At 33.0% G+C, this 14,477-nt stretch overlaps 2 protein-coding genes and 1 long non-coding RNA gene across 3 annotated transcripts; 2 read left to right on the top strand and 1 right to left on the bottom strand.

Moving 5' to 3' along the window:
* Positions 1-1,270: 1,270 nt before the first annotated feature.
* LOC106359480 (2-oxoglutarate-Fe(II) type oxidoreductase hxnY-like) lies at positions 1,271-3,793 on the bottom strand. The gene is made up of 11 exons (XM_013799172.3): positions 3,489-3,793; positions 3,231-3,411; positions 3,055-3,156; positions 2,915-2,966; positions 2,582-2,703; positions 2,401-2,498; positions 2,266-2,324; positions 2,103-2,159; positions 1,910-1,955; positions 1,687-1,766; positions 1,271-1,593 (listed from the first exon to the last, which is right to left on the bottom strand). Exons 1-11 carry the CDS (start codon positions 3,576-3,578, stop codon positions 1,500-1,502), a joined length of 981 nt encoding a protein of 326 aa, XP_013654626.1. The 5' UTR covers positions 3,579-3,793; the 3' UTR covers positions 1,271-1,499.
* A 324-nt stretch (positions 3,794-4,117) lies between these two features.
* Positions 4,118-6,737, top strand: LOC125577246. Its single transcript, XR_007315605.1, has 6 exons — positions 4,118-5,107; positions 5,198-5,367; positions 5,459-5,550; positions 5,635-5,759; positions 6,165-6,283; positions 6,355-6,737. It is a non-coding gene; the product is annotated as an uncharacterized LOC125577246 (long non-coding RNA).
* Positions 6,738-11,058: 4,321 nt separating this feature from the next.
* LOC106360473 (probable LRR receptor-like serine/threonine-protein kinase At3g47570) lies at positions 11,059-14,477 on the top strand. The gene is made up of 2 exons (XM_013800074.3): positions 11,059-13,819; positions 13,943-14,477. The coding sequence occupies exons 1-2, from the start codon at positions 11,107-11,109 to the stop codon at positions 14,284-14,286; spliced, it is 3,057 nt and encodes a 1,018-aa protein (XP_013655528.2). The 5' UTR covers positions 11,059-11,106; the 3' UTR covers positions 14,287-14,477.

Below are 14,477 nucleotides of genomic sequence, written 5' to 3'. Positions count from 1 at the left end.
AGAAAAATTCAAAAAAATAAAATTTCTATTTTAATGCATAGTTACATCCTTCAGTAACATATGATGAAGGTCAAAGAGGTTTGGGACCTTTGTTGTCTCCGTTTTTCTAGAGAATAGCGATTTTATAGTGGTTAGTCAACTAATTTAGGGAGTATTATGAAATTTTACTAGATTAATTGACAAAAAAATTAAACGACACCCATGTACTATTAAATAGAGTTTAATATACATTAATACAAATGTAGAATGTGTTTAAAAATTTTAAAACTACACTAAAAATCGTAGGCTTCAGTATATTGAGCATTTACCGAAAAAATAAATATTTTCGTAGGGGGTTAAACCCATAGATTTTGAGAAAAAATAGAAAAAATGAAAATTCTATTTTAATGCATAGTTACATCATTCACTAACATATGATGAAGGTCAAATAGGTTTGGAACATTTGTTGTCTCTGTTTTTCTAGGGAATAGCGATTTTATAGTGGTTACTCAAACAATTTAGGGAGTATTATAAAGAGAGTTTAATATATATTAATACGAATGTAGAATGTGTTTAAAAATTAAAAAAATACACTAAAAATCATAGGCTTCAGTATATAGAACATTTACCGAAAAATTAAATATTTTCATAAGAGGTTAACCCATAGATTTTGAGAAAAATTAAAAAAAAATAAAATTTTTATTTTAATGCATAGTTGCATCCTTCACTAACATATGATGAAAGTCAAAGAGGTTTGGAACCTTTGTTGTCTCCGTTTTTCTAGGGAATAGCGGTTTTATAGTGGTTAGTCAACCAATTTAGAGAGTATTATGAAGTTTTAATAAATTAATTGACAAAAAATTTAAACTATGCCCATGAACCATTAAAAAAAGTTTAATATACATTAATAAAAATATAGAATGTGTTTATAAATTTTAAAACAACACTAAAAATTATAGGTTTTAGTATATAGAGCATTTACCAAAAAATTAAATATTTTCGATGGTACATGAGCATTTTCAGTAAATGCTCATGTACCATTAATTGACAAAAAAATTAATTGATGTCCATGTACCATGAAAGAGAGTTTAATATACATTAATACAAATGTATAATGTGTTTAGAAATTTTAAAACAACACAAAAAATCATAGGCTTCAATATATAGAGATAGATTTTGAGAAAAATAAAAAAAAATGAAGTTGCATCATTTACTAACATATGATAAAGGTCAAAGAGGGTCCAACTAGAAATGTTACTCTACTTTCTTGTTGGAGCCTAAACATACGCGAGGTTTATCGGAACAGTTGTTTACTTGCATACTCTACTTTCTTGTTGGAGCCTTAACTTTTGTTTTCAGTGTGTACAATTTTCACAAAGTTAACCAAAATAAATCTTTTATTTTTAACACAAACCAGAATAAATCTCTTAACTGGTCATCTTTATTAACCAAACACAAAACACTTTCAACAACTAGGAAATACAAAGCATTTATTGTTTGAAAGGTGTTGGCCCTAAAATTCACTTAGGTCTATTTTCCGGAGATGCTCTCGTTTCCCTGTGGGATTCTTTGTATCGCTGGGTGAGATACGCTGAACATTTGATAGCTGGATATCTATTCATTAAACATAGTCACAGAACGTTTTAGATTCAATTTATTGGTCGAAAGTCTTAATATAACAATGTGAAGAGGTTGATGAAACCTTACTTGGGAAGATTGTTTTCGGACTGGCATGTAGGAAGACATTCTATTAGACAGTCGTGACTTGGACTCAAGAAGAATGGAATCTGCAATGAGATAAGATTAAACGCGTTCAACAAAATCTTTCATTGTTGAGACTGATAAAAACGACCCGGTGGCTAAAAGTTCTACCACAATAAACTCAAAAAGTGAACATGTGAACAAAAGTCAACATAAACTTGATACTTACGGAATATCGGTCCTGACCATTCGCAAGTACTCTATGCAATGTGGATCTGTATGTAAAAACAAAAACAACTTGAGAAAATTGTGAGCTAAAACCTTTACGATGCAACAAATTAGGAAAAAAAAAAGAATTGGCGAATAAAAATTTAATGAAAGAAACATATTAGGGAGGCTGAGCTTAAACAAAAGAAAGTTACTTAAAAAGGCCGTTGCTCCAACGCTCGAGCACGTCACCAAGATTCACGATATATGTTCTGTACAAAAAGGCGAATCCGGTAAAAACAACATTTTCTTATGGGAGCTAGTTAGGTATCTAAAATGGATAATGAACCTAAAACCAACAATTCTCATTAATTATACCCATCGATCGAAGGTACATATTCCCACTTCTGAGGCTTCATGTCTTTATCCTTACATATCTGCCATCAGATACCAGAAATTTTTGGTAACCTGGTCACATCAAAAATTGTATGACTAGTGACAACTGTGTAGTACCTGGAGCCCCATTACACCATCGGTTGCTAATAGAGTCATCATTCCATGATCAGTATGTGATCCACATCCATATATACCTCTAGAAGGATCAGACATCCCTAATTATAAGGCAACAAAAAGAAAGATGAAGATTACTGGTAGTGTGAGTACAAAGCGTGCGGCTAAGAAAAATATACATCACCTTCATAGTGAAGCAACCGCATATACGCAATAGGGTTTTCCAGCATCTCTGAAGTATCAAAGTAGTCCGCATCCAAGTCTAGCGCCAATGCCAATATTCTTGCAATAGCCTTACAAACCCTCCTGGTCACACGTATTGTAAGAGACATAATAAATTATAAATATTCATTGTAAACTGAGTTTAAGATATGTATCGATAAATTTAACATGGTCGTATTAGAGCTAAGAATTCTAGATCTTGCCTAAAAGTTATTTAATTATAGATCTAGGGCAGCACAAAAAAAGTCAAACAGGCTTCATACCCCATATATACAAATCTGGAAAAGGAACTTACAGTAATTCTAGGTGATAATTCTCCATGGTCGTCCGCCATCCAGGTAAAACATCTACCAAATATATCTAACGTATAAATTCAAAAAAGAAAAAAAAAAACATTTACAGACGAGTATATACTAGGATATAGCAAAAACTAACCAGAGTCAGGCCAAATGTTGGGTCTATAGAATGGCTTAGCTCCAAGGGAATCATCTTTAAGACCTTCTGTTCCCATGAAAAAGCTCTCTTTGTTGTAGTCTCCTAAAACCATAGATTACCACAAGATTGAGATATCTCAACAACTTTTTTTGATTAGACTAATTTATTACACGAACCATGGATTTGATTCTGCTCAAGGGCTGGTGAATAGCCTCGATGCGTTTCGTTTCTCAAGGCTTTCATTTTATCCTCCAAAGGAAGATCAAAGAATTTCTTGCTCTGCTCGAAAACCTCTTCCTTCAACTCCTCACTTATACCATGATTTATGACATAGAAAAATCCACAATCCATACATGCCTGGAAAATGAATCACCCCGATAACGAGTCACAAACTGTAATCATTTTTGTTAAAAAATAAACAAATAGAGAATAACCTGTTTAAGCGAAACAGCTGACTGATGAAGATCAAAGTTGGCGAGATCTAAGCATGTAAGCGGTAAAACTTTGTTCTCCATCTCTCGCATTCTTATTGATGACTCCTGGAGGATAACAAGGTCTATTAGGATTTCAATGATGCCATTCCCGTATTATATATCTCATCCGCAAACAATTGTGTCACATTCCACATTTTAAAACTTCAACTAACAATTATTAATTACTACTAATCCATATTGTAGTTTAATGGCTTAATTAATCACGTTCATGAGGTGTATGTAGATGTCCATCAATACAATAAATAAAAGGAGAATAAGATCAATGTTCAGGGTGTCGACATCGGACTATAAAATTAGCCAATAGAGAGCTTCCAAATGTCCATCTCAGCAATAAATGGGTCCCACTCAAAAATATATGTAATAACGAGTTTTGTTTCAATCTAAAGCCAAACATCTTGATCAAAAAAAAAGAAGCCAAACGCCAAAACCCAAGAGTGGGAGACGTCGATTGTGTAATGTAGTCCACCACCATCAAAGCTATTAAAAGCTTCAACTCATCCATACTCTTCATCTCTCCCCCGAATCTAAATCTCCTCTGGTAGCTTCCATGGATGAGAAACAGTCAGATTTCCAGATCCAAAGCTTTGAATAAATCTAGCACCAAAGCTCCAGCAATATCAACCAGCGCATCCATGTCTAAGAATCCAGCGAAATCACCACTAAAGCTCCAGCGCATCCATGTCTATCCGTTCTTCAAGAACATAGTTTAACGATTGAGTTCAACTGGTTCTGGTTCCATTCATGCAAAGAGTTTGAAGCGATCTCTATGGTAAGGTTTAGGTTTTGTTGTCGAATACAGTTAATTATTTAAATTATTTTGCTTTTTTTTTTGTTGTTGGTATGTTATTGGGATGCAGATAAATATCCAGAGTTATGGTAACCAAGCTGAGATCAAAGCGCGCAAAGGTTGTAAGAGAGACAAAGAGAAAGAGGCTTTAAAAAGGTTTGTTGTTATCTGATTATTTATGTTTTAGTTTTGTGTTTATGTTAGTTTAAAATTTAGCAATTTTTTAGAAACTTACTTCGGATGGGTGATCTCCTTTTTAAGTCAACTAAAATCAATGATAGAGAAATCAACAATAGTGTTGTTTAAATTTTATTCTGTATGGAAACCATCTGATTCAGCTCCATAGAGGATTACTGCATTTTATGTTGAGACGAGCTTACTGAAGCGAGTGCTAGGGTATTGCAACACATCGCTTCAGCTCCAGAGGATGGTAATAATCGTTTTGCCATTGTAGTTGTAAAGGTATAGTAATTTTACTTTTTGGTTTTGATTGCCAAATGGTCTTAGTTCTCAACTATAGTTCTCAACTACCGTTTATAATCTTTATCCTCATTTTTCAGCCATATATTACTTAAATTTTTTTTTCTGGTGAGCAGAAAATGTCATACAACAATTATCTTGGTGTTGACTCAGCGTGGAACTGCGAATCAGATTCTGAAAACCCGACATGTGCAGTCATGAAGCACACTGTGAGGCCTACCGGCTAGCTTTAATAGCAGATCCAGGTAGCACCTTTGGTGGTATTGTAGCCGCCAATGTCAAAGTAGGCTAGGTAATTGATTGATGAACATGGATCTACAACGATTTATTCTCTTATTCAGTTCATCTCACTAATAAAACTGAGCACATGCCATTTATTCAGGGATTCTTCGCAACAAAAAGAAAAGACATCTATTGTGTTACTGATCAAAATCTCACCATCTGTTTCACTCAGAATATTGTCCTCTCGGAGCTTCAATATAACCCAGTTGTGATCGAGAGAAACATGTTCAGGTTCCGCTCATTCCAAGAGTTTGAGGGGTGATTTGTATGGTAAGTTGGCTTTCCTGTGTTAACATGTGTTGTCCTGATTTGTATATTGTCCTGATTTGTATACAACTAAATTCTTTAACATGTGTTGCAGATATCATCGGCCCATGAAGGTCATCAATTGACAGTCTCTCAGCAAACACCCGGTCTTGAACGGAGGCAGCACTCCCACCTACAGCCAAAACAGTGAGTATATACGATTACATACTAGCACCAGCCATAACATGCATATGTCATTAACTGTCTCACAATTATAATTGGCAATTTCAGGTGACCTATGATTAACGTCTACCTTTGGGACCAGGCTTCTCATGAGTCCCACAACAGGTTCAATGAAAGTCTCGCCACTCTTGCTGTTGTATTAGTAACATCAGTTAACACTAAATGTTTTGGAGGTAAGACGTTTCCATGTTTTAGTCAATAACATCTTGATTAATCAATCATGAATCAGTTCAAGAACATCTTGATTAATTTGCATTATATTTATCAAAACAGTCTGAAGTCTTTTTAATTGTCCATTTTTGTTCAACTACGTCCAAGCATAGATAGATAAGATTAACAGAAAGCTCTTAGTTTCGATTCAGTTAGCTTTTAATACTCATGGTAACATGAGGTAGACAATAGCAAGCTACAATGGTCTTCTTGAGATTTAAATCTATGACATTATTATCGTGTTTTGATTATATCGGAATAGATGGTGAGTTGATTGTTTTTTCTGGAGTTGAAATGTACATTACAAAACCCCTCACCTTACACTTTCGCTTAGCATGTTGTTCACGTGTGCTTTCTCTTTGTAACAGGTACCGTGCTGAGATATCTATCTATGACAATGTCATTAAGGCAACTTTTGTGCTCCTTGGTAATACTGGTCCTGATCTAACATAGGCAGGCGTTAGAGCTTATTGACAATTACTTCGAGGTTACTCATATTCATCTTATATTTCACCTCCCAAACAATCTAAACTGACTTAATCATGTTTGATATTGCAGGCTAATGGGGACATTGGTGCTAACCATGAGATGCCAACTCCACAATGTCTTGTGGAAATCTCGAGCTCCAACCTTACAGTTAAGAGACATACCATAATTGTGACGAAGGTTGTTTGTCCTGCAGTTCTGCCACCATTTGTAGTAGCAGAAAGCCAACCAGACGCAATCGATGAAGAGAGCACATGCTCCTGGATTAATTCATTTATGTCATAGGGAGTAACTTTATCCAAACTATTTTTGAACTCTTTGTTCTTGCATATTTTTTATAAATAATGTATAATGACTTGTGAAGTTGAGGTACTCTCCTTCCTAAGCATATGTTGTGTTTTCGTTCTTTATAAGTTGGGTTTTAAATTTGAAATACATAAGAACTATATTCTGAACTTTACCTTTTTGACCATTGAATGATAAAATTAAAGAAAAATATAACAAAAATAAAATAAAAATTATGCTAATAAAATATTATATTATAATATAAATTTAGCTTTAACTAATATAAATTTAGAGTCCAGATTTGAGGGGTGAATTTTGGAGATGAGATTAATTTTTTAAATAAATAGATAAATATTTAGAATTAAAAATCAAAAATTTTAAAAATCATTTCGCCTTTCAAAAAGAAATTTTAAATTTGTAAATATTCAAATTAGAAAACATATAATTTAAGAACTATAAAAATATTTTTTTAATTTTTAATTTTTATTATTTATTTAAATAATTATTTATATTTATATATCTATAGAGCAAGGGAGGGAAAAAAGGTAAAACGATCTTTTTCCTGCTTAATTAAATTTATTTTGAACATTTCTTCTTCGGAACTCTAGGGGTGATTGGTAGTTGCTGTAGGTGCTGTCCACAGCCCTATTTATTTCTACAGCATCAAATTCAGAGCAATCAAGCTTTAAATGTTTTTTAAAAACCACAGCTCTTAAAACAACCTACAGCTGTACAAGTGCTCTGCAGAGCCAAATATCCAAAGCAATTTTTTAGTGCTTCAATAAAATTCTACAACAATAAAATCTAAAGCCACAGCAAAAAGTCTACAGATTTTTTTCTACAGCAAAATATTTAAAGCTACAGCCATTACCAATCGGACCCTCTGTTGGTGAAAAAAACTTAAAAAATATTTAAGAGAATTGTGCTTATAATTAATTTAACATTATTGTTTTTTTTTGTTTTACTAAAGTCAATACGGCAAAACCAAACATATTCAAAATGGTTTCAGTCTTAAAAACAAAATTCAGAGATTAATTTCAAATTGATGACGTGAACTTAGAATGATATTTATAAGTGTATTATTGGAAAAGAAATCTTCTATACATATGTTTGTAATAATTTTAATTTTTTATTCAAGCATGTATATAAACAAAATATTTCATCTATCTTAGAGTATCTCCAATAGGAATTCTAGACTTAGATTTCCCAAAATACATATATGTGTATAAATATATTAATATTTAATTATAGGTTCTCAAATTTACAAAAAACATAACTCAAAATATTTTTTCTGATCATTTGATTTGTATTTTCCGTAAAGTTAATAATTCTACAATTAAATATTAATATAATATATACATATAACATATACAGTGAAACCTTTATAAATTAATAATATTGGGACTACATGAAAACTATAATTTTTTTTATTAATTTATAAAGATATTAATTTATCGATATACTAATTGAACCAAAAACACAATTTGGGACTATAAAATTATATTGTCTTATAGAGATTTTTAGTGTATATTAATTTATAGAGTATTAATTTAAAGAGGTTATACTGTATATATTTTGAGAATTCCAAACTTAGAATCTTCACCGAAGGTGCTTTTTTATGCTACCATTATAATTCAAAATGAGTTCTTAAATTGAAAATGGTTCTACAATATCTTTATATATATATTATATATATATGTATATATATATATATATATATATGTCAGAGATTGTGGATACAAAGAGATGTTTATGTATTATCGACGCAGGTCGTGTGAGATTTTGGGAGCGCAAAGATGTTCGTACTAGCAATGGAGGATGAGACTGGGGTTGGGGGGTATATAGAGGTTCTTAGAACATGTTTATTGCAGGTGTCTTAGGTTGGAGTTTTTAACGTAATATAAGATACAATCTCTTAAATGTTAACTAAAAAGCTAAGAGACGCCTCTTAAATTAGAGATATAAGAGACGTCTCTTAGTTTATTTAGTTAAAAACTAAGAGACAGTATCTTATATTACGCTAAGAACATCAACCTAAGAGACATGCAATAAACATGCTCTTATATACTATTGACACATGATTAGATGATTATATATATATATATATATATATATATATATATATATATATATATATATATATCTTTACGAGGAGACTAGCTCTGTTTCCTCCTAAAACCATAAAACTAAATTTTTTCGCCGAGTTTTTCCACTAAAATTGCAAAGTTGAGCTTTTCGTCAAATCCACGAAAATCATGTTTTCCCAGCACAACTACAAAACAAGTTTTTTCGCCAAAACCATAAAATGAGTTATTTCACTAAAAAATCGATTTTTTTTTTGCCAAAATCGCAAAATTAAGTTTTTTTGCCAAAACCGCAAAAATGAGTATTCATGCCAAAACCTCAAAAATGAATATTTCCTTCAAACTGGAAAATTAAGTTTTCCCGGCAAAACGCATAAACATGTTTTCAGCCAAATACGCAAAATTTGAGTTTCCATCAAAATTGCAAAATTAAGTTTTTTGTCAAATCGACAAACATGAGTATTTTTTTCAAAATAACAAATTTGAGTTTTTCCGTCGCCCGCCAAGTCCATATAATCAAGTTTTCTTAAAAAACAGCAAAAACAAATTTTTCCACCGGAACTGCAAAACGAGTATTTCCACCAAAACCACAAAATTGAGTTTTTTTTTGCCAAAACTAAGGGTGTGTAATCCGGATTTCAATTCTTTAATTTTTTTATGTTTATTTGGTATTTCAGTTTGTAGAAAATATCTACCATATTCAAATCATATCTACTTTGGTTTTGTTCGGTTTATATAATGTCGTTTTTGGTTTATTCGATTTTATACAAAAAAAACATAAATATATTTGTCTTTTATAATATGTTTGTGAATTTTACTTTATATGATTAGATATCGGCTTGAATAAAACATGAATATATTTTGGTTTTTAAATAGACTATATTTTCTTTTTTTCTTTTACTATTTATAATAATTAGTAAACATATTAATTTAATTATGCCTTCTTTGTAGTTTATGATTATTGCCAAAAAGGTTGCATAATTCCTTTGTTCTATTATAGTGAAGAACATTGAGATTTAATGAAAGTAAGTTTGTGTTAAAAAAACATATTAACTTAATAATAATAATATTTTATAGAATAAAAATAAAAAAAATTAGTAATCCATAATATTATTAAATAACTAAATATTAGCAAACATATTTGCAACGAAAAGATAAAAAATATGTTTATTAATTTGATAAAATGAAAAATAACTCTTAACTTAAAATAAAATATTAAATTACTAAAATTAACATTTAACATATGAAAATCATATCAATAAAATGAATTATGCATATATTATTAATTATATTATATAACTTGCATATAATTATACTACTATATTTTAATTACTCGGTTTGATCAGTTTATATACCAAACTATATCCTTATACCGCGGTTTTTTTAAAAATAACATTTATTCGGTATATTCATTATTACCAAATTCAAACCACTTTCTCTGTTTTGGTTCGGTTCTGTTTTAACGAATTGAACACCCTAACAAAAACTGCAAATTTAAGTTTTCCTGCAAAACTGTAAAATGAGGTTTCCCACGAAAACCACAAAATTGAGTTCTTGCCAAACTTGCACAAGACTTTTCCCGTTAAAAGTGCAAATTTGAGTTCTCTCACCAAAACTTCAAAACCATGTTTTTCCTGCAAACCACAAAATAGATTTATTTCGTCAAAACTATAAAATTGAGTTTTTCGTCAGATTCACAAAAAAAAAAAAACCGCATAATTGAGGTTTTTTGTCAAAACTTAAAAAATTGTGTTTTTTTTGCCAAAAATGCAAAAACATATTTTCCCACCAAAACCACCAAACAGCAAAACAGGTTTTCATTTGATTCACATAACTGAATTTTATATACCAATTGCAAAATGTAGTTTTCACGGAAAAAAAATGTGTAATCCTGGATTTTCTGCAAAAGACATGGATTCTTTTTTAATGACTTTTAGATTGTTTAATACAGATGAATTTAATATTTTATTTGGATTTATGTATATATCGATTTGTCTAGTTTTAAAAAAAAAACTTATTTGGGAATATACAATAAGAAAGGGTATTCAAAAGAAAAGGAATACAAATAAGACACGAGACTTGTGGCCTAGTGGGAATAATAAAATTAAAAAGCTTATCTGTAAAAATAAGACACGAGACTAGTGAGATACTTAACTCAGGCGACTTGGTTGACGACAAGTCCACTGGACTTTTGAATAGTCTATATTGGTTGCGGAGGAGCAGCCGCCCACCATGAAAGTTTTAAGTTAGTGTAATTTTGTATAGATTTTTTTAATAATGCCCCTGTTTAGAATACAAATTTATAAAGATACTAGATAGTGTTTTGTATTATGCCCCATGGCCCCCATCCGCTACTGGTTTTGTATATTGTGTGGTCCACAACAATAAGTTAGAGAAATTTTGCATTTGCTGATTTGCTTCGTCTCATATATTCCACTTTCCTGCAACATTTGAGATGAACGAAAAGCTTTTAACCCAAAAAAAAAAAAAAAGAAGCATGAGATTGTTTTATTTATATTCTTTCAGTGCTGTCATGTTACTGAAAGCATATGGTTTTACCGGAGAAACTGATAGGATGGCATTGCTAGACCTCAAATCTCAAGTTTCTGAAGACAAACAAAATGTCTTGTCCTCGTGGAATAACTCATTCCCTCTCTGTAACTGGAAAGGGGTTACATGCGGTCTCAAACACAAGAGAGTTACCCGTTTGGACCTTGGAGGATGGCAGTTAGGGGGAGTGATATCACCATCTATTGGTAATCTTTCCTTTCTCATATCACTTGATCTCTCTGATAACTCGATTGGTGGAACCATCCCTCACCAGATGGGAAACTTGTTTAGACTTGAGTACTTAGATATGAGTCATAATTTTCTTGGAGGAGATATTCCAGTCGATCTATGTAACTGCTCGAGATTGTTGAGTCTTAGATTAACTTCAAATAGTCTTGGAGAAGGTGTTCCTTCAGAACTGGGATCATTGGCGAGGCTTGAAATTTTAAATCTTGGTCGAAACAACCTTACAGGAAAGCTCCCCCAATCTCTAGGAAACTTGACATCACTCACGCGAGTTATCTTTTCATCGAACAAAATAGGAGGAGGAGTTCCTGATGCTCTAGCTAGATTAACTCAGTTAGTGTCTCTTAGACTAGGAATGAACAAATTCTCGGGCGTTTTTCCTCCCTCCATCTACAATTTGTCCTCACTTGAGATCTTGAGCATTTTTCATAGTGGTTTCTCCGGTAGCCTAAAGCCTGATTTTGGTAATCTACTACCAAATCTTCGACGTATGCATATGGGACGTAATCATTTTACAGGACCAATCCCCACAACACTTTCCAATATCTCAAATCTTGAGAATTTTGGAATCGTGTTTAACAAAATGATGGGAAGTGTTCCTTCAAGTTTTGGAAAACTACAGAACTTGCAATACCTAGCACTTGCCAGTAATTCTTTGGGTAGTTACTCCTCCGGAGATCTTGAGTTTCTCAAGGCTTTGGCTAATTGTACCCAACTTCATACATTACTTGTTAATGGAAATAGGCTTGGAGGTGACTTCCCTACCTCTATTACGAACCTGTCCACCAACCTCTGGAAATTAGACCTTGGAATGAATTTAATCTCTGGAACCATTCCTTATGACATTGGGAATCTCATCAGCCTACAAAAACTTATGTTAGACGATAACTTGTTGACCGGACCACTGCCAAGTTCCATTGGAAAGCTTTCTAGATTGGTGGTATTAAACCTCACGTCAAATAGATTGTCCGGAGAGATACCTTCTTCAATAGGTAACATCACTCGGTTAGGAAAACTCTATTTTTCCAACAATAGTTTTGAAGGAACCATTCCTCCCAGTCTTGGTCAGTGCAGATTCATGTTGTATTTGCGGATTGGGTCTAATAAGTTGAATGGGACTATACCTCAGGAGATTATGCAAATTCAGTCCCTTGTTCACCTCGACTTGTCAGATAATTCCTTGACAGGCTCTCTGCCAAAGTATATTAAACCACTAGAGGGTCTTTGCATACTGTCTGTTGCGCATAATAAATTATCCGGGCAACTCCCTCAAGTCTTGGGCAATTTTCTCTCATTGGAGAATCTTTATCTACAAGGAAATTTTTTTGATGGTGATATTCCAAATATAAAAGGGTTGATGGGTGCTAAAAGACTTGATTTCTCAAACAATAATCTCTCTGGAAGTATACCAGGATATTTTGCAAACTTTTCTTCATTGGAGTATCTCAATCTATCCATTAACAATTTCCAGGGAATGGTGCCAACAGAAGGAAACCTTAAGAATGCTACTGTACTTTTAGTATTTGGAAACAAAGATCTATGTGGAGGCATCAAGGAACTGAAACTAAAGCCATGTATTATGCAAGTACAGGCAATGGATACAGGCCATTCCTCTCTTGTGAAGAAATTTTCCGTTGGCGTTAGCATTGGCATAGTTTTCCTCTTGATAGCTTATATTTCTCTATGTTGCTTAAGAAAAAGAAAGAGGAACCAGCAGCAGACTAATCATCCAACTTCTTCTTCTGCACTAGAGGTTTGTCATGAACAGATAAGTTACGCATATCTACAAAAGGCGACAGATGGCTTCTCTTCCAGCAATATGATTGGATCAGGCAGTTTTGGCACTGTGTTTAAGGCATTGCTCCCAACGGAGAACAAGGTTGTTGCAGTGAAAGTTCTAAACCTACAGAGACGTGGAGCTATGAAGAGCTTTGTTACAGAATGCGAATCTCTCAAGGACATAAGGCATCGTAATCTTGTGAAACTATTGACGGCTTGTTCGAGTACTGATTTTCAAGGAAATGATTTCAGAGCTCTTGTCTATGAGTTAATGCCAAATGGAAGCCTGGATATGTGGCTGCACCCAGAGGAAGTGGAAGAGATCCGTCGACCCTCAAGAGCCTTGACCCTATTTGAAAGGCTCAACATTGCTGTTGATGTAATTTCCGTTTTGGAATATCTTCATGTTTATTGCCATGAACCTATAGCTCATTGCGATCTCAAGCCGAGCAACGTCCTCCTAGACAAAGATCTGACTGGTCATGTTAGCGACTTTGGCATTGCTCGAATGCTCATGAAACTTGATCAAGGGTCTTTATTCAACCAACAAAGCTCGGTCGGCGTCAGAGGAACCATCGGCTATGCCGCACCAGGTAAATTATATCACACATCAGTATTGTTTCGGTGAAGAAAATCGTTTTTTAATAACAAAGTTTTTGATTGAATAAATTTTACATTCATTCGGAAAAAAATAATTGTTGTGAATTATGGTGCAGAATATGGAATGGGAGGACAACCATCAATATATGGTGATATGTATAGCTTTGGTGTTCTTCTTTTGGAAATGTTCACTGGAAAAAGACCAACAGATGAGTTATTTGGGGGAAACGTTACCCTAAACAGCTACATCAAGTTGGCGTTTCCAGAGAGGGTGTTGGACATTGCAGACAATTTGATTCTTAATAGCAGTCTCAGAGTTGGTTTCCCTCTTGGTGAGTGCTTGACACTGGTGTTGGAGGTGGGACTTAAGTGTTGTGAAGAAACACCGAAGAACCGTTTAGCAACGAGTGAAGCCAGAAAGGATTTAATCCTAATCAGAGAGAGATTCTTTAAACATTGATGTGTTTATTGTTTCCTCTGCAGACTTTGCAACCCACTTAAAAGAAGGAATCTGAGACCTATATAATATTGCCTTTCATAATTTGTGGTTTTTTACTCAGTTAAACATGATTATGCTTGCAGGATGCTATGTTATATGCAGACAATAGAATAAATGTTGTGTTACCAGCTTTATAATTGCCATTTCTTAAA

Source organism: Brassica napus, chromosome A8 (genome assembly GCF_020379485.1).
Source record: "Brassica napus cultivar Da-Ae chromosome A8, Da-Ae, whole genome shotgun sequence".
In the NCBI taxonomy this organism is placed as follows: Eukaryota; Viridiplantae; Streptophyta; class Magnoliopsida; order Brassicales; family Brassicaceae; genus Brassica; species Brassica napus.
The sequence above is the reverse complement of the archived record's forward strand: the minus strand, read 5'-3'. Positions and strand labels throughout refer to the sequence as shown.

What these genes read in the sequence shown, in the direction of transcription:
- LOC106359480 (XM_013799172.3), bottom strand. Translation starts at nt 3,578, where the DNA reads ATGCGAGAGATGGAGAACAAAGTTTTACCGCTTACATGCTTAGATCTC. An exon ending in CAACATTTGGCCTGACTCTG is followed by an intron (nt 2,967 to 3,054) that starts GTTAGTTTTTGC and finishes TATATTTGGTAG; the next exon opens with ATGTTTTACCTGGATGGCGG. An exon ending in ATGGTGTAATGGGGCTCCAG is followed by an intron (nt 2,325 to 2,400) that starts GTACTACACAGT and finishes ATCTGATGGCAG; the next exon opens with ATATGTAAGGATAAAGACAT.
- LOC106360473 (XM_013800074.3), top strand. Translation starts at nt 11,107, where the DNA reads ATGAACGAAAAGCTTTTAACCCAAAAAAAAAAAAAAAGAAGCATGAGA. An exon ending in CATCGGCTATGCCGCACCAG is followed by an intron (nt 13,820 to 13,942) that starts GTAAATTATATC and finishes ATTATGGTGCAG; the next exon opens with AATATGGAATGGGAGGACAA.